The sequence below is a fragment of the Salvia hispanica genome, chromosome 3, assembly GCF_023119035.1.
Source record: "Salvia hispanica cultivar TCC Black 2014 chromosome 3, UniMelb_Shisp_WGS_1.0, whole genome shotgun sequence".
Lineage (NCBI taxonomy): Eukaryota > Viridiplantae > Streptophyta > Magnoliopsida > Lamiales > Lamiaceae > Salvia > Salvia hispanica.
This window is the reverse complement of record NC_062967.1, coordinates 25,991,251-26,011,929: the sequence shown is the minus strand read 5'-3', so window position 1 is coordinate 26,011,929 and position 20,679 is coordinate 25,991,251. Positions and strand designations below refer to the sequence as shown.

Below are 20,679 nucleotides of genomic sequence, written 5' to 3'. Positions count from 1 at the left end.
TAAATCCTTGACACTAAACAAAGATAGTAGTACATAAAATGTTAGTAATATCGAAACAGTATTAAGATAGAGAAAATAATTATAAGTGTAAAATTTAAGGTGGTAAATCTGTCTCCACTAAATCATAGTAATAAAAAAAATTATTATGCTAAAATTTGATCATCACAGTATCATAACTTTCTCATCACAATTTACACATGATTATCATTATTTTTATATAAATAACACATCAAAGTATAAACATATATACAAGCATAACACTTTTCATGATTTCGATTTTAATATATACACTCCTACATGTATATATGATACAATAAAAGTCTATTTTTCTATAATACTAAGACATAATTTTCGTGAAGAACTATGATGATAAGAATTCATTAATTTGTTGAAAAATTTCATTGTCTTGAATTAGCATCCATCCCCCTAGGAACAATATTTCATATATATAGTACTACTTAATTCTTCCATGTTCTATAGTAAATTCACATGGTTCATAATTCCTATTTTAAAATCGAAAATAAAAACATCCGAGAGAGTGATTAATCACCGTAAATTTTCAAGATCTAAAAATGAAAAATGATCTAAGTATTTAATTTTAAATTAGTGTGTATTTTAGCCAATCTCTTGAGTCTAAATTAAAACTTATCGATCATCGCTATATATTCATTACTTCATAAAAAAAATTGTCAATCACAAATTCAAAATACAATGTTAATCAAAACAAACACATCTTAGCCACCTAAATCTCAAAGAGTTAGTTGAAACAAAATTATTAAAAAACTAAGGTGCAATTAATTAAACCAAAGTAACAAACGACAATGCTTTAAATTACTGTTCCATGCAGGAGTCTATGAAGTCAAAGGTAGTGAAATCACAAGTCATCTATTCCCATCCACAAATATTTTATTTATTCTAAATTTCAAATGAAAACTCAACAATTAAATACCAGGTCAAGAACCAAATCTGCATTGGAAATATTGCAATTGCCATTCTTAAATGCACATGCAAAAAAGGTTTGACTTCTCTCAAATTTTTTACAACCTAAACTCCTCTGTCCAAACACATGAAACCCTCACCCTAAAAGCAACAAAAAAAGTCCAATTCCCCTCATGAATTCTAACATCATCATCAACTATCAAGGCAAGAAAAAAATACCCTCCTTTAATATTTGGTTGTTATTATATATAGCTTGCATCCATTAATAAGTTATTACAGAGAAGAAAGTCATGGGATTGGCATCTACATAGGAAGTTTCCTTTCTATTTCAGACATAAACATTTATGACTGTGATGGATCAAACATGGAGAGTGCAATTAAGCTGGCATGGAGGTGGTCATGAGAGCCCATTTCTCCCACAGATGTAGAATCAAAAATGGAAAGCTAAATGTATAATACTAATATATGTCACCTCTAATATAATTTGCATCATGTTTGTTTATATGATAAAGATATGTTAATTAATTATGGGCATGGACCATCAAGATATATAGCCAGCTAGTTGCAATCTCAAAATTGATTGAGACCAAAATTACAATGACTATATCTGGTCAAAGTTTAATTAGTCTCTTATCTTCTTCTTCTTATCATTAATATTAGGGGTGACTGAGAATATAAAATAAGTAAAAGAAAAATTACAATATAATAGGAAGCTAGGCATTGTCTATTGTTATTTTACAATAGTGAACAACTCATATGTGAATGTCTGAATGTCTCGTCAAACGAGTCAACCGAGAGAGGATACTGGCAGACCAAAAGCTCAAGAACACCCTCAACAGCCTTGTCAAAACTTTCCAAGGAAAAGTATTCTATTGTTTCATTCTTCAAATTTTGTTTAATAATTTGTGTGCTTGAGGAAAATACTACTCCATCTTTGTAGTCCACTTTCGTCATTTTGGTCCATCCCAAAGTCCACTTTAATTTTTTTATAACTTTTATTTTTTATGGCGGCACCACGCACTATTCATTTTCCACTAACAATACTTCGATTACTTTTTTCTTTTGATCTATTTCCTAATTTATTAACTTCGCATTAAACCCGTGTCATTTCCAAATTCTCTAAATATAAGAGACAAATGGAGTATATACATGCATTATGAGGGTGCATGCTCGAGTGAAAGGGTCCATAAATAAAAATAATACTCCGTACAGACTCATTCATCACATATTTGATGGATTAATTAATAATTTTGAGTTATCCTTATATTCAAAAGGCGATTCTCTCGCCCCAAGCCCCCATACTCCGACCCGACTGAATAGTGAGGAGGTCTATCACGGTTTGATCTCAATCTGCTCCTGGACCCAAAAGCTATATAATACCCCAGGGTGTCGCTTTGTGCGAAATGACTAATTTAGCCATGCACATTTATGTAATTAACATGTGTAGATTGATCTAATTTTCTCATAGTAATTTTTAGGTAAGACTGATCCAGCTGGTTTCTTTTTTCTAAGTTGAACCACAATTGACAACATCATGTGCATTGAAGGAGGGTCTCCCATTTTTTTATGTATCAAAACTGTTTCCAGTATTTATTTAGGTCATGTGATTCTGAAATATTTATTATATACATGTTGAAAAAGTCTTTGGCAGAGACAACAGAGGTCGGCTGTGCACCCAAATTCGAAAGGATAAAACCCTTTAATATAGAATTATTTTTAAAAATTCTAAAGTCGTTAAGCTTCGAATAAAACTCGTTAGCCTTCATAAATATTGTTGGTAAGTAAATATAAAATGTATCCATACTATACGGTATAATTCAATCACGCAAACATTTCCAAGGTTAGATCTCAAATTATATTGATCAAGTAAAAATTTTGAAAGAAAAAAAGGCATACCAAATTCGAAGAAATATTGGTTAGATGGTATTTGTGAGTTTTGGCTTTTGAGGAGATCTTTGTTTATATGACTGTAGGACCCATGTTCCCATAACTTTCCATCCGCTTTTCTTTACATTTTTTATAACCCGAATAAGACATTTAATCCCAGACAGAAGAAGGGAGTACAAGCCATCTCTTTAATCAACACAAAGCAATCCAAGAATCAGGAACTGAACAGTGGCATGACATTGAATGGCATATAGCATAACTTTCTTCTACTTAGCTAATTCCTGTGAAATTAGAGTTTCTACAGCATATGAACAAAGTTATCCAGTTTCAACAAAAATGTGGTTAGGACTAAACTAATGCAAGGAACAATCTCATTAGCAGAAAAGAGCTGTAGACTGTAGTCAACCTAAACTTGGAGCTATGCGAAATAATGGTGACGACTACTTTATACATGTACCGATTCTGAATATGATTACCTCGTTCAACACCTCACCGATGGTTAATATTCTGGTAAACCCCCCTCTCTTGCAGAGCTATCCATGTATTGCTTTATCGCTTTACGGTTTGTCTCAAAGACAAAGCTCAATCCCCTAACCTGGAATATAGAAATAGGAAGTCGTGTTCTTCCCCATTATACGCAAGATGGAACAATGAGCCTAATGACGATTAGAATGTGATATATACCTCGATGAGACAGCCAGAAATAAGGCCTAGGCTCTGCCCAGGGGAAACTTCTTTTCCATTCACGTAAACTGGAGTTCTTCCGAGGTTCGTTAAATGGAAAGTTCCATACATGTCCATCTTCATCGTGGCCTACCCAAAAAAAAGAAAAAAAACAACAATTATGATTTCTACTCACATAACGTAAGTTTTAAGGGTTAGTATACCTGTCTTCGAGAAATTTTTCCACCATTTTTTTCTCTTCCCAAGTCGATATCAACTTTATTATCATCTGTTGCCCTTCCCATTAACACCTGAAAACCGTATGATTCATATGTAAAGCAAAATCCAGACAGTAGATTGTACATAAAATACCTCAAAATTCACAATATTTCCATTACTTATAACTTTATATGTGTTCTAATTCATGAGTTAACATCAACGAGCAAAGTGTCAAATCCAAGTTGGCTCGTTTAACTTAACAAACCTCAATAAACAAGCTCGAACAAGCTTTAAAAAATCAAGCTCTGAGTCTCACGAAAAACTTGGCCCATCTACAGACCTAAATGTGGTGTTTATGTTGTTTGTGCTTTAGTATAGAGCCCTTTTAGTTTGTACCTTAACAGCCACAGCTGAGCCCCTTACAATTTAAACGATGACCTGACCTAATAATAGTGTTATCAAATAGCAGATATGGCGGTGCCATGGCGTTTGGTGGTGGAAACGCCATAGCACCATGGCGCTGCCATAGCACCGCCATATCCATCATTTGACAACATTGCGTGTGCACTGCATTTAGGAATGGGGCATTATGCTAGAAACATGGAGGTTAGAGTTGTATTTTATGCTTTATTAATTGTTTTAAGAGTTTTAGATGTTATATTTTTATTATTTTCTAATTTTTGAATTATATATAAATATATAAGTATTATTTTATTTATTTAATTATTGACTGCCATATCCGCCATACTAATACGCCATATCCCTGTGGCGGTTTTTAGGCAAACCGCCATAAACCGCCTACAAGATTGATAACATTGCCTAATATTTGCTTAATGACAAGGCAGAGGTTTGAACTCCACCTCATAGCATTGATACATAATAAAAGAAAACAACAGAGAAAGCTCGTTCCAGATTTTTATATATTGCAGGCAGCACGGTTCTCTACTGGCTGAGTAATCATGAAACTGCTTGTATTGGCAGAGGTAAGCAGCATTTTGATGAAAAATTTTAAACTTGGATGAGAAGACATACCTCAGGTTTCTTTATTAAATGTCTTGAGCACCAGCCATATAAAACTGCAAAGGCGCCCTGGGCCGTAATGGCTCTCTGTCTGAAAGCATCAGCTGACTGCTCCAGCCTTATGATTGTTCGCTTGGTTTCTTCAAGTTGATATCTCTGGACTGCAAGGGTTTCATTGTGCATAATGTGAAATACTAGAAAACAATCGCTAAAAGCCAAATAGCTAGGGAGTTGGAAGCCAAGTTCTTTTCTGGTACCAACTGAGACTAGGTAGATGTGAAAATAGAAGGTTAAGCTTTCTACAAGCACCTCTAGCGAAACACATTTAAGATTATAATTACAAACATATAATCAACTTAAAGTGTAGTTATCTAAGAGCAACCTTTTGACTGAGAGTTTGGAACAATTACAAGTCAATATGTAGGAAAGTGGATAAATACCTTCAGGATTGGTGTATAAATCTAAGTCATCTGGATCTAAATCCATACCTAGGATCTGCAGGAAATAATCAAGCAGATGCTGAAATTAATGAAAACAAAGCAGAGGAAACTAACAAATTACGATAACACAGATGTTATACCATTGCTTCCACATCAGAAAAATATGGCACGTCAGATTCATTTTCAGACAAAAGCTCCTCATGATCTGACAGAAGGTTTTGACGAATATCCAAATTACTTTCATGCTCGTCTCTGCGAGGGTTGAGGGGTGTATGGCCAATATTCTTACCATGTCCCATCTCTGTCGGACCTCCCTTAACTCCATTGATTACATTGTTGGTATTCACACTTGCTAAACTGACATTATTTGGGTTGTCACTGTTCCAAGCTTCTCTAGGTGCTGCATGCTGGACACTACTTTCAGGCAACTCAAATTTAACTCGATGATCTTTTCGGCATCTTAAGCCCGCATCTGATGGATGGAATTGTCCCATCCTGCCAGAAGGAAGAGATGAATATGTGTGGGTGTTTTTCATCACAACGTGTCCTCCATTTGCATTGCTAGTGCTTGAGAAATTCTTAACCGATGAGGACCCTAAATAGCTAGGGTCATGTAATGCCCAGTGAGACCCCGAGGAATCAGTTGGAGAAGGGAAGCGATAGGGAAGAAAAACATCATCATTGCTAGGAATATCTGGGTCTTCGGTGTTTAATGTGCACCAAATGACTCCATTACAATATTCAGGGCCTACTTTTAGGGTAACTCCAGAGGCTGACACTTGAACATCCGCAACTTCCTGCTGATCATGGAGGTCCTCGTTATATGACCCTCCATCACGTGTATCACTTCTATCACCTAAATGTCCATCTGCAACCACTGCAGCCTCGCCTAGACCTGAACCAGACAAATCACACTGACTGGAAGAATCCAATAGAAGCGAACTCAAACCATCAAGATAAGATTTTTCTATATCCTCTTTTCCATCATTGTCCATGTAGAGTAGCCCTTCATCATTAGAAAGGTCAAACAGTTCCTCAAGGTAGTCTTGTGTTCTAGAAGTCAAATCTATCGCGCCATCACGAGAGAGTGGAGTTTCAAATTCAAGGTTTGAGGGGCCATCACCATATCCTAATGCATCTGACTCATTTGCAGTCTGGGGAACCAGAAACGCATCACTTAGCTGCAGGTCTGCATCTGCAATTTCAGTGAGCAGTTCTGCTGCAGAAATGTCATGGGAACTATTCGTAGTTGGCATGTGAGGCAAAGGAGGTGAACACCCAAAACTGCGAAATGACGGGTCACCAAATTCTGTACACGCACTTGCCTGGTTCACTAAACCCTCAGCTTCAAACAAGTTACAAGGAGGCAAATCTTCTGATTGGACGAATCCAGGAATCTCACTGCAATCACCAGTTAATGAGATATTCTCTTCATATCGATAGGGAAGGTCGTTTGACACATTTTCCCCACCAAGGTCTTCTTGCTCATGATTTTGAACACCACTGAAAGCAGGCATAATACCATTTCCAGTGGACTCAGCAGCATGCGGCCTAAATTCAGCTGAGGGATGAGGCGTGATGCTATAACCCGGGCCTTGAGCTCCGAGAATGGTTGAAGCTGAATTGCCAACTTTGCAATCTGCATACGAGAATTCATTACCATCTCTAAAGTTAGAATAACCAGGCCCGGGAGCAAGATTGCTATCCATCATATACAGCGGTTCAATGCAGATTCTTTTACGCATGGCATAGTAATGTTTCCGGACACTTTCAGCTCTTCTCTTCACTGAACTGCAAGCTACATCTTTTACTCCGTCAAACTTATTAGGTCTCAATTGATTTATTACAGCAGAACGTTCAAGCTCAAACATGTGTGCTGATGCCTCTTCAGAAACAAGAGGATCATAGAGAATAGATACCCAGCGATCTTGCAGCTCATGTACAGTATATCGCCGAGAGAATTGCACAGCACCTTTAGCTAGAGATTCCAAAGAAGCACCAGCCTAGAGTCAAAAGAAGAAACAGAGGAATAGATGGAAATTCAAGGTCACCATTCTAGGGCATTTAAGTACAAATGATTGGGTTATGAAGGATATTCGAACATGATTTATAACATGAAAAGTAGCAAATAATCTCCCAAAAAGATACTCAAATTTCATTGCAAAAATCAACACCAAGCAGACAAACAATGAACCAAGAACACATAAAAAAGCAAAATTAAAGCTTTTCAGGCGTGGCATTATACATAAATCTAGATAGAATTATTTACGATATAGGAGAAAAATCACATGAGCAAATCAAAATTTGAACTCCATAAAAGATGAGCACTTTTCTAATTCCATCTTAAACAACTCGAAATCAGTAAAATCATCCAAAACAGCAGATGAAATTTAACGAAATAACTTAGTCAGGCAAAAAAGAAGATGAAAATTGAAGGTAATTGGAGATGTACCTCAACGGATTGTTTGAGCAAAACGTCGTCTTCGGGAATCCAATTTGGAGGCGGAGCCATAGCTCCCTTCTTCCCCTCCGCTTCACTACTTCAGTTACTGCTTGTTATTTTATGGAGTATTCCATTTTTCTTCCTTATAATTAATGTCGATATATATGAATAATGAATTGTTTTTTGGGCTGTCGGCCCATTTTGTTACTATTATTATTAATTATTTTCAGAGATTTTGGTCTCTAAAATCATAAATTTTGGCCAAAATTAGGTACTTCCACAAACTTAAAGAAAATTGTGATGCGCTAAGACGCCTAAGAAAATTGCCACCTGTTCTTCGATGCCCAAACATTTCCCTATTTTCAAACCTCCCCGTTCACGAAACGCGACACAACTTCCCAAACGTGTTGCGATCCATTCTTAAGTTATCTATGCAATCCACATCAGTGACATGTACGAGTCTTTCCAAGTGTATCAACTGCTGAGGGACCTTACTTATCAAGCTGTACTGCCTCGCCTGTTCAACGATTCTACGCCTAGCACGTTTTGTGCGGGCTCTGATGTAGCGATGTACGATAATTGTGCTCTCTACCCGGTATAATAGCATGATGTCTTCGAGCATCATCAGTATTTGAGTGGAATTAATAGGAGTTCTCATTGTGGCTATGGCTTAATGGTCGGCTAAAACGTGGTGAGCAGATCATCAATTAAAAGGCTTCCACTAATCAGTCAATGTGATACATATGCAAACCCCCTCACAAAAAAGCACCATTGGTACACAATATTCATTAAAAATTTTGGAGAATTGTAGAAAAAAAATACAAAAGTGGGTGTAAATCAGGCTCCTATTCCGGAAGACATAATATCACAACACCACACATAATCAACTTAGCACACCAAGGAGGCGGGTTATAAATACCAATTGAAGCTAAAATGCCCACCAAACTTGTCACCAAGAAAGGGCAGTATGTACCTTTGTAAGTGATCCGAATTATGCTCTCCTCTAGATGCTGCCGAGTTGAGATTTTCCAGCCACCTGAAAACATACCAACATCCCTAGTGACGGATAAAATAGATAACTCTCGACGTTGCAGACGATGAGATCCAGCAATTAGTACCCGATTCAACCCAAACTCGAAATAAACAAAAAAAAACCCCTTTTACATACCGATCGCCGACTTATTGCTTCAAGTTGATGAAACCCGTCGCTTCGGCTCGGAAATTTTTTACCAGTAGCGGAATGCTTGGAAGCAGACTGAGAGCTAAGACACCACCGTTGCACCGCTGGCTAGGGCTTCCAGAGATTTCAAATTTGTGGAAGTGCAAAATGTGTGGTGAGAAAGGAGGGAAAGAATAATTACACGGGTTAATTTTGGAATTGCAGTGATAATATTTTGTGTTTTTTTATTTCCAAATTTTAATAAGTCGGCGTTTATTTAGAATTGAAAATTGACATTTAGGCTTCAAACAGTGCACTACATATTTAAAACAGAAACACCGAATGGCTGAAACTTAAAATGTCAAAAAGCCATTTTTGACCATATCGGAAACACCGAACGCACCCTTAAAATAGTCGCAAAAACTATCAACTTATGTTTTATAGTCAATTTCCCATGAAATGTCTTTTAAGTTCATGATTTTTGTGACAAACTTTTAAGTTCATGGAAGATATCAAATTATGTCAAAGTTTATGATATTATGGATTAATTAATTTTACTAAGCCTCATATTTAAATAATGAGAAAAGATAAATTTACATAAACTGGATACACAGAGTACCATTTATTTTAGTTCTACTTTTAGGATATAATTTATGACTAATTTATCTGTACTATATAATTTGGATATTTTTTAATAGTATCATTTTAGGGAAACAGTCATTGACTGATAATTAATTAATTATAATAGTATTAACTAACACACTATATAGTTGAATTTGTTAGTATTAAAAGATACTACCTCCGTCCACGAAAATTTGTCCCATTTTTCCATTTCCGTCTGTCTCCCAAAATTTGTCCCATTTCACTTTTACCATTTTCGATAGTGAACCTCATATTCCACTAAATCATTCCTACTCACATTTTATTATAAACCTAATATATAAAAGTAGGACCCACAACCCACTAACTTTTTCAACTCACTTTCTATTACATTTCTTAAAACCCGTGTCCCGATCAAATCGGGACGAAATTTCGTGAACGGAGGTAGTAATTAATTTTTTTTTTTTAAACTGTACTCTGTGAAGAAGAAAAAAAATGAAATATTATTTCAAAATAAACAGTCCACATAAATTGCAATAACGTTTTCCATAAACTCCAATTTTTTTTTTAAAATAAAGCTATTGGTCAATAATATCATAAACTTTGGCCTAATTTTCTAGTATTTCTAATGAACTTAAAATTTGATCTCTAAAATTTTAAGAACTTATAAATTGTGGAGTAATGAATTTCGCATGAGTTTAGTAAAAAAATATGATTTTATGGGAAATTAACTACAAGAAGTATGTTTATAATTTTTGCGATAAACTTTAATGTTCATGGAAAATATACCAAAATTCAGCCAAAAATTTAGAAATATTTTAGGGACCAATATTCCTTATTATTATTAATATTTTTATCTGCGTTATTTTACGAACAATTATAAATCATAAATTATAAAGTATAGGTAACACACGATTCGGATTTATTCGGTTGTGGAATACACCAATCCAAATTGATTCGAAAATAAAATATTTAGAAAACAGACAATTCAATTCGAACAACATCCACGGATTCAACATTTAAATTTCAGTTTCCTTTAGTTTGGTGGGGTTTCCTACATTCAAATTAATTTGTCATATTTTGATCACTTCTTCCACCTAAAAAAAGTTTAAAATAATAGATTTCTTTCAGTAATGAAGTATTTTTGAAATTGCGTTTAGTACTAATGTAGATGTAACAAAAATAAAAACTTAATAAATGAATTAAAATATGAGCTACCAAAATAGAGTTGTCAAATGGATGTGGTCGACCAAAATAGGGCGGACTGAAATAGAGGCTATCAGACCAGAATAAAATCTAGGGGTGGAGAAAAATACCAAAACACCTCATTACCGTAACGAAAAATATATAAAATATCGATTTTTTGGTACATAGCAATTTCCGGTACGATGACCGTATCAATTTTCATACATACTATGGGATGCCGAATTTTTGGTTTATACAATATTAACCACAAAAATCACTTGGAAGCTCCCCGGACATCTTACACTATTTGAGGCCACTTCCCATCAAACATTAATTTAGAGCTAATATTCTGAATTTCCTATTTTGTCATACTCAAAAGATTGGTCGAAGAATGTGCTATTCTTAGGACCACTCCAAGTTTACTACTACAATGGTGGGCTGGATTTGCCAAATTTAGTATAATGGTAGGCAAGATTTTTATTGCCCTCGTTGATTTCATAATCTATGACTCCAATCTGTTACGTCTGACATGGCTAGACCTAAATTAATAACTGTGCATAGCTTCGAATGTGAAAACCACTTTATGATTTTGAAACGATGTAAACCAAAGGAAATCATATTACTATCATATTATGAACCGAAATCAATGGAGTATAACTTATTTGAATATGGGTAATTAATATAAAAATAATATACTACTGCGAAACTCATATCATGTACTCCATTTAAAATTCTGTTAGTCTTCCTTTAAAAAAATGCAGTTTCTATTTTTAAAAGATTTTTTCATCCTAGTAAGGTAAAACTCATTTTTCATTTTGCAATACTTTAATAACTGTTATAGAATATGAGTTATCCTACATTAGTTATGTCACATAATCTAGCTAGCTTAGTCTTTTCTTTACTATGTCTATATATTTTACCATATTCCTACTCCTTTTGTCCCGCAAAATACATGCTCTTTCTTTTTTAGTAAAAATATGCATTTTCTAGTTTTGGTAACTATTTTCCCTCTAATGAGGTAGGACCCATTTTTTTTAATAATTTTTTCTCTCTATTTCTCTCTTAATTTACCAATTTTTCATTAAAACTCGTGCATAACCCATAGTGTATATTCTTTTAGGACGGGGGGAGTATATTTTAGTTGTTCTATATGGTATTAGAATGGATTCAAATTTATCTCTAGAAAATTAGGGTTCCCAAAAAAATAAATAAAAAAATTTCTATTTTTCTCTTACTTTATCAATTATGCATTAAAACTTAAGTTACTTTAAAACATCATATTTTAAAGGATAGAAAGAGTATAAGCCAATTATAAATCTAAGTGGTATTTATCTTCTCTTCTAGACCATGACTAAGCAAAGTACCAACTTCATTGCACATCTCTAGTTAAGGTAGAAAATTAGAAAATCATATCAACGCCGTCCCGCTTAAGATGACATGTTTTCCTTTTTAGTTTGTCTCAACTAAGATGACACATTTCCTTTTTTGGAAACTTTCTCTCTCCAATTAATACACTCAACCACTTTTTCTCACTCCTATTAAAATATTCATCTTTCTTTATCTCTCTACTTTAATATTTGCACCCACATTTTCTCTCCCCAATTAAACACTTAAAACAATAACTCCTAAATCCTGTGCCGGCTAAGTAATGTGTCATCTTAGCCGAGATGGAGGGAGTAGAAACAATAGTATGATAGGAAAGATAAATAAACAAAACACGATAAGCACACATATTTTAGTTCATATAATTTCAAGATAGATGCTATCAAACAACGAAAGCTCCAATAAACTGCGAGTCACGTTCCATCGCCTTCAACATTTCGGGTGCCAAGCAAACCTCGACGTCGATGCCGCCACCTTCCGGCGCAGGAAAGAGAGTCATCTTCCCATCAGACTTCTGCCCAGGCCCACTTCTTACCGCAACCGGTTTCCCCAACCCAAAATCACATCCGTACACATTGTGCCGCGGCGAACTTGGTATGATCAAAGAGTAATAAGTCCCTCTCCGCAGCAGCGTCGGACATTTCTCCCAATCTTCCATGATTTTGAGTATCGCCTCCTTACTATGCTGCGCCACAAGCTCATTGATCCTCGCCGCCACGTGGCCGATTCCCTTCCCCACCAGCTCGGCGGCGCTCATCGTCATCATAGCATTAATCGCTGCGCCCCCGAAATAGCCATCCGGCAGCGGGATTCGTGGCCTCGAACCAACCAGCGTATCCAACGGCTCTTCCCGGCCGCTCAGATCGTCGAGGCTGATCCCCGGATGCCGTTGGCGGGAAGCGCCCCGCCAGAGATGAGCTGACATTGCTTGCAGAGATGAGATTTTGTCGGTGGGGCTTCGGAATTGGCCTTGGCTTTGAGATGGGATAGGGTTTGTTTGCTGAAATGGAAGACCCTCTGGAGGAGAGGGGGAAGTGGTGGAACGGAGCTGCTTTTCTCCAGCGGCGGGAGACGGAGGGGGCGAACATTGCTGGTGTTGGCAAATGAAACAAAAATAATCTATATCGCCAATTCATTTTATCGTTGTATTGGACTATGAGCTGAATTTAACTAATCCAACATTAACATACATAGCTAATAAAATATATGTAGGCTGATAAATGAAACAAAAATGACTATTCCCTGCGTCTCATTAAATACGCAACATTTGAAAATCAACACAGAATTTTGTGTGTTAATGAAGAGAGAACAAAGTAAAAGAAATAAAAAATAGAGATAGATTTGTTTACATTTTAGAAAACGTTTCATTTTTAATGGGACAGAGGGAGTACTACTCCCTCCGCTCCGTAGTAGTGAAGGCGTTCTTTTCGGCACGTGATTTAAGAAAAATTAGGTCAAGTGAGTTAAGTAAAGAGAGAATAAAGTAGGAAATGATAAATTTAGAGAGATAAAAAAGGTAGAGAGATGAAGAGGAAATAAAGTAAGAGACAGTAAAGTAAGTGAGAAGAAATGTGTTGACTTTTTACTAAAAAGGGAAATGACTTTACTACTATGGAACGTATCAGAATGCCAAAATGACTCTACTACTATAGAACGGATGGAGTATTTTAGAATCTCCTTAATTTAAAGTGTCACTCACTTTTTTCTATTTTAAGTAGTGGACCATGAATTCTGCGTCATGTTCCATCGCCTGCAACGTCTGCGCCTCCAAGCAAACTTCGACGTTGATGCCGCCTTTTTCCGGAGCAGGAAAGAGAGTCAACTTCCCATCAAACTTCTGCCCGGCCCCACTCCTAACCGCAACCGGTTTCCCCCACCCAAAATCATTTCCGTACACATTGTGCCGCGGCGAACTTGATATGACGAAAGAGTAAGCCCCTCTCCGCAGCAGCGTCGGACAATTCTCCCAATCTTCCATTATTTTGAGTATCGCCTCCTTATTATGCTGCGCCACCAGCTCATTAATCCTCGCTGCCACGTGCCCGATTCCCTTCCCCACCAGCTCGGCGGCGCTCATGTTCAATTTAGCATTAATCACAGCGCCCCCGAAATAGCCATCCGGCAATGGGACTCGCGCCCTTGTGCCGACTGCCAGCACCAGTGGATCTTCGCGGCCGCTCAGATCGTCGAGGCTGATCCCGGAATACCGGTGGCGGGAAACGGCGCGCCAGATATGAGCTGAAATTGCTTGCAGAGATGAGATTTTGTCGGTGCTGGCTTCGGAATTGGCCTTGGCTTTGAGATTGGATAGGGTTTGTTTGCTGAAATGGAACACCCTTTGGAGGAGAGGGGGAAGTGGTGGAACGGAGCTGCTTTTCTCCAACGGCGCAAGACGGAGGGGGCGAACATTGCTGGTGTAGGAAAAGAAACAAAAATAACTGTAATAACAACTAAAATCAATATGATATAGATTTTCTCGGTCCCATTGAAATAGGCTAATTGAATTAAAATAATATAGTGTATGATAAATCCATAAATAAAAATTAAAAGAGAATGAGAAAACGTTTTCATAAATGGGTATGAATTATTTCAGTAGGACAAACCAAAAGAGTAATTAAGCCTTTTTTTTATGGAACGAAGGGAAGTATAAATCTAATATCACCAATTGAATTTAAGGATGAAACTCTATGAATTTTTATCATGGTATTAGTGTAGTCGTCGACTATAACCTAAATTTAACTGATCCAGACACTAACACAACAATATATTTCGACTAACAAAATCAAACAAAATTAACAACGTAGGGGTAAGCATTTGGGGTTCGGTTCGGTTTTTTGGTCAAACCGAATCAAAACCGAAAAACTGAATTTAGTTCAAAACCCAAACCGAACCGAACCGAACCCGAAAAACTGAAAACCGAACTTCAAAAACCTAACAAAACCGAATAAGCCGAAAACCCGAAAAACCAAAAAAAAAGCATATATATATATATGTAATTTATCTATTTTATATATACTAAATTACTAATATATTATATTTAGTACTTGAATATATTAAAAGAATATGTATACTATATAGTATAATATATTATATTAAATTAATAGAATATATTTATATATATATAATACTCCGGCACGAGAGTTTATGCAGTGTTGTTTTGTGAGTTAATGAAGAGAGAGTAAAGTAATAGAGAAGAAAAAGTAGAGATAGTGTTGTTTCCATTTTAGGAAACGTTTCATTTTTATTCGGATAACCTAAAAAGGAAACGTTTCATTTCTAATTAGACAGAAATGAGACAGATGGAGTATTATTTAAAATATAGTAGTAATTTGGTTTTTCGGTTTTATTTTTTCTGCCCGAACCGGAAAACCAAAAATTTTGTATTTTCAAAACTGAATCTAACTGAAACATCGAAAAAACCGAACCGAATTTCAAAATTTCGGTTTGGTTCGGTTCGGATATTCGGTTTTCGATATTTTTCTCACCTTACGGCTACGAACCTTATTTAATTGAACCAACATTATATCTAGACTGAAACTGAAACTAGAACTTTAAATCCACAGAGCTAATAATATATATGGGCCGGCAAATGAAACAAAAATAACTACCAGCGTTCGAAAACTGGGGTTTTCGAAACGGTGTTGGAACCGCGGGATATCTCTGACCAAGAGTTGAAAAAATGCCAAAAAGAGACACCGTCGACGACGACATGGTTGGCGGTTAAGGCTATGAAGACGCCGTCGATGAGCTCCGTGACTTGCACCGCCAGCAAAGGCTTCGAAATGCCCTCCGAATTTGGGGAGCCTATCCCTGCGAAGAGAGAAGTTACTATTTTAGGAATGTATTTTGGTTCCAAGATGTCCGACACCGATGTCGCTGCGGCGATGGCGTGGACGAACTTGACTCCGGCATTGTTGCAGTTGAGGAAGTAGCTGATCGTGCCGTCGTCGTGGGCGGTGGTGGAAAGGCGGCCGGCGAGCGGAGGGAAGAAGTCGAGAGCGCGGGAGAGTGAGGCTTTGAGATGAGGGATTAGGGTGTGTTTGGATTGAGGGTTTTTAAAGAGAATCCCTTTTTGAATGGGATCGAGTGAGAGCCATTGCAAATCCCATAGAGTTAGGTCTAATCTTGAAATGGGATTTGTGTTATTTCCTTCCATCCTAATAACACATGACGATATTACATTAACATTTGCCATTTTCTCTGCAACTTCCAATTCTTTTCTCATGTGCTCAATTTCAAACGTTTATAGCTAATGAAAGAAAGATAAATGAATACTTGACGGGTCTAGCCAAGTTTCTATCAAAGTAGTTGTTGGCAATTGAAACTAAAATATAGTAGCGTATAACTATCTCATATCGGTGTCAAGAGAAAACTGAAACTAGTATATAAATCTCATGAATTACTCCTCCTATCACTAATTAATTTTAGGATGGAATCCATGGATTTCTATCAATAGTGCATCAAAATTTTGATAATTTTGAACATGTGAAAAATGATACTACTAGATTATATGAGAGTTATTAATTAAGTGATGATTTGTGTCGGTTGTTGCACTAATTACGTTTTATTACGAAAACGTAGTATACCAAAATATATGCTGTCAGATGTTTCTCTTTATGATCCATTCAAAATGAATTTCATGTTCATTTTCCTTTGTTCTTAATTTTTTATAATCACGTCATTTCACTTAATTTTAATCGTTAACTTTAACTGTGCCTTATCTTACTATTTAATGACAATTTTAAAGTTAAGCTAGATAGTACCATATAAAGTTTTAATTCATTAAAGATACAAATATTTCAGTTTTCTGTGTAATATTTCTCAAAAGTTACAGCCATAAAAATTTAATTTTTAAATTTCAAGTCTGTTTCATTCAACAAGTCACGTCAATATTTCGATGAGGAAATTGGCCCCTATGATTTTTGTGAAAATCTTTACGTGTCATTCTTTTAATCAATCTTGACTGTTCATAAATTACTTCTATATCCTTTAAAAATATGATGTTTGGAAGGCCACACTTTTAAAGTATACAAGGAGTACATGATACAGAATTTTTTTGGCTGTGAAATATACGAATCCAAATTCATGACTCGAAAATAAAAAATTTAGAGAACAGAAATTTCAATTCGATTATTCGAACAAAAGAATCGGATTAAATTTCAATTTAGTTTAGTGTACTGTGGTTCCTGCATTCAGATTTCCCATATTTTAATCACTTCCCCCTGAAACAAAGTTTAAAAAAATAGACTTTTCTTTCGATATTGAAATACTTTTGGAATCACGATTGAAAATATAAAAAAGTTGTCAATACTGAATTAGACAAACTTTATTCCTAAATCACTATCCCAGATTAAAAAGAAAATAGGGCCCTAAGCCCATTTGAATAGAACTTTATTTGTCTCAAATGCAGCCGATGGAATCGAATAAATAGTTTAGCATTTTGGGCCACTTTCATACGGCCCAAATTTGGGTTTATTATCTATATAATTAAGATGTTTGATTTTATTCCGGAGTCTTTCAAAGATTCAAAAAACTAAAAACTAACCCTTAATATCATATTGGAATGACCAACTCCATCTTCATGCATGTGTATGCATTCCTTCATAAATATTGATTAAAAATCATACCAATCAAAGGATTGCGAATGCGACCATTCCATTCTATTTCATCATGTTCTCATTTCATTTCATTATGTTCCTACGGAATATGATCAAATGCAAACTCTAAATATTATACAAACTCCAAACTATGATCTGGATCGTTAGAAAATATCAACAGATAATAAAACAATAGCAACAAAAAATGTCAATACAATGTCAACGGTTGATGTTGTATTGAAATTGGGTTGACATCAAAATCTTTAAATTTTACACTATATTGATATTGTATTGACGTTATGTTGATACTGTGTTGAAAAGTTTTGAATTTATATAATATATGAGTTTGTATTTATCACTATCCCACATTAAAGTTATTAACCGTGCCTTTATAGCATACAAACTAGCATGAAATTGATACCGAGAAGATATAGCTTAATTACCAAAATATATAGATGGTGGAGTTAATTGAAATTAAAGTGATATAACCCATATAATAATTAAAACTTGAAATCATGATTAGGATATTGAAGTCAAATTATATTAGATTACAAAGCACGTGATGATTGATGAAGATAGATGGTTAGTTGAAGTATTCAAATCCCCGCATTCTAAATGATTGATTTTAGTCATAAATAATACGAAGGCACATGATATACAAGTATACAACCACAATTTTTTTATCTACATTCTTAAATAACGTGCCAAAATGAAATGCCAAATAAAAAAAGAATGGATGTTGTGTCAAACCTAGGGAAACTTTATTTTTAAAATTTTATAAACAAAATAAAAAAATTAAATTTTTAGATTAGTCGCAGACTCATGCGCAAACAACATGGATGATAGGGACGGATCTATAGTAGACACACAAGGGGCAAATACCCCACCTTAAAAAAATCATCTATACTATTTTGATCATAATTTTAAAATTTTTGGAAATATCTCTTATATTTGCCCCTTCTCTAATCCTAAAAATATCTTCATGTGTATTTTTTTCCATCTATATAGAAATTCTGACTCCGTCCGTGATGGACGATGTTGATTCTCCTAAGAGAGAGAGAGTGCATCTCATCGGTTCCTGGCGTGCTTCCTTGCACATTTATACTTTGTCGTGTGTTAACACGTCATGATCTGTTCTCATGCCTCTGTATGCGCACGACGTTTAGTGCGTCGTGCCGTGGTACATTACAATCGTCATGGCCTATTGACTACTATCTCAAGCCTCCCTATCCGCACGACGTATAGTGCATCGTGTCGTGGTACATTACTAATGCCTAATATCCTAACATATCTCTATGAAAGTGTGTTAATATTGGTATGTGGCCAATAGACAATGGGTATGTCTTTCCAAGTCAGATAACATTTTTTACGTAGCCTTTTGTCGTAGGGTTATAATATATTGATAGGGTAATATAGGGGGTGCGGTTGTTGAGAAACATAATGTGGAATCTATGTATATTTAAATCAATTCAATCATTCTTGTCCCAAGTCTCAATCAGCTTTTTTTATTGCTTTTTAATATGAATCCAATTACTTATTTGTATTGGCCTCTCCCTTTGAAAATTCCTGGCCAATGGTTTTTGTTAATATTCATTTTTCCTTTCTTATAAAGTATATGGGCTGATATTGTTAATATCAAGTGTGATACTATCATCAATGATAAACAAACTACGTGGGGTCGACCGATTCCATCGTTGGTTGTAATACTATCACCAACGATAAACAAACTAGGTGGGGTCGACCAATTCCATCATTGGCCAACCAGTGCGGGAAAACTTTAATAATCGACCTTTTAAGTTCAGTCTGATGCAAGTCTACTTGAACCCAATCTTTCATCATTTTTTTGGGATATAAGAAGAGAATGGAGGTTCAAACAATTTTATGTTTAGTTGAAGGAAAAGAAGATCGTTCATTCTCTTATTTTGTTTATTTCATTAGTTAAATGGGCTAAATATTTCGGCCCTAATTTATTAAAATTATTTGGGCACTTGAACTAAAATATCAGTGGATTTATTTACTTAAATAATCTGGATTGGTAATAGATTTATTTTAAATTAAAGTATGAAACTTTTATATAGTAGTATCTTTTAAGATTTTACTTTATTTAGTAATTTTTAAAATTTGATCATATAGTTAATACTCCTAAGACATAAAATAAACATGGAGTAACTTTTAGTATTAAAATTTTTCAGATATTTAAATTGAAATCTCTTAATAAAAGTACGCCTCACTCACCTTGCATATAAAAGATGATTCAATACATCATAATGTAAAAAAGTTGCAGAGGCACACGTGAACAAGTTGCAATGTACAACTCAAGTACAATTGAAAAATGCCAATTTAGGGCAGTGAATATGTAGTCAAGGGATGGTCGATCGTGACTTACTTTTTGAGCTGAAATCTCTGCATTTTACTCAACTTTCATCCCCTACCTACGTGTCACATTTTATCAGTTCATAGTTTAACTGATATGATCATTCACAAAAGGATATTATGTCTATAAAACTAAAATTCGAATTGTACAGTAATAACATTAAAGGATAATATGTCTATAAGTTTACTAATATGTTAATATCATATAAATAAACAAATAATTTTATCATAAATAGTATTTGAAATATAACAGTAAATCAAAAATTATAAACCTAAAAGCATCATAAAAATAACCATCTATTTCACTCTTATTAGCATCTTGAAGATCATTTTTTTAATGATGATCACTCGTGATTCCCAACATGACAACTTAAATTCAGACATATCAGTTGAAAAAGAAGAAGCGTTTAATCAACTATAAGTTAGCATTTCATCATCGTCAAAGTCATTTTCGGTACTACTGTAAGTTTATTTTATTAAAAAAATTATTTGTTTTCATAAAAATGGTGTCACGGTCGAATACACTATTATAAAGTTGAAGTGCCATACAGAATATCTTTGAATAAAAAATTCAAGATCTAAACTATAAAAAAATGCATGTCTGAATTCGTTGACTTCTTTATCGAGGCATTATTCATGTTTTAATAAATCTGACAATTGGTTCTACCTAGATTGTGAATTTTGAGAAGGCTTAGGTGGGGTCACGCGATCCCTGTCTCTTATCTGTCTTTTAACCGTTTCATCTCTTCACTATTTATGGACTCCACTATA

General features: G+C 35.1%; 2 protein-coding genes across 3 annotated transcripts; both read right to left on the bottom strand.

Annotated features, from left to right (window-relative positions):
• Positions 1-3,013: 3,013 nt before the first annotated feature.
• Positions 3,014-7,743, bottom strand: LOC125209708. Of its 2 annotated transcripts, none has more exons than XM_048109290.1 (7): positions 7,621-7,743; positions 5,309-7,171; positions 5,169-5,223; positions 4,741-4,889; positions 3,714-3,800; positions 3,511-3,639; positions 3,014-3,421 (listed from the first exon to the last, which is right to left on the bottom strand). In XM_048109290.1, exons 1-7 carry the CDS (start codon positions 7,678-7,680, stop codon positions 3,326-3,328), a joined length of 2,439 nt encoding a protein of 812 aa, XP_047965247.1. In that variant the 5' UTR covers positions 7,681-7,743; the 3' UTR covers positions 3,014-3,325. The 2 variants fall into 2 exon arrangements, with proteins under 2 accessions (XP_047965247.1, XP_047965249.1); XM_048109292.1 differs by having other exon boundaries at positions 5,309-7,146; positions 7,621-7,731.
• Positions 7,744-12,320: 4,577 nt separating this feature from the next.
• Positions 12,321-16,133, bottom strand: LOC125209700 (uncharacterized acetyltransferase At3g50280-like). The gene is made up of 3 exons (XM_048109286.1): positions 15,544-16,133; positions 13,662-14,349; positions 12,321-13,028 (listed from the first exon to the last, which is right to left on the bottom strand). The coding sequence occupies exons 1-3, from the start codon at positions 16,131-16,133 to the stop codon at positions 12,321-12,323; spliced, it is 1,986 nt and encodes a 661-aa protein (XP_047965243.1).
• Between the last annotated feature and the right edge of the window lie 4,546 nt (positions 16,134-20,679).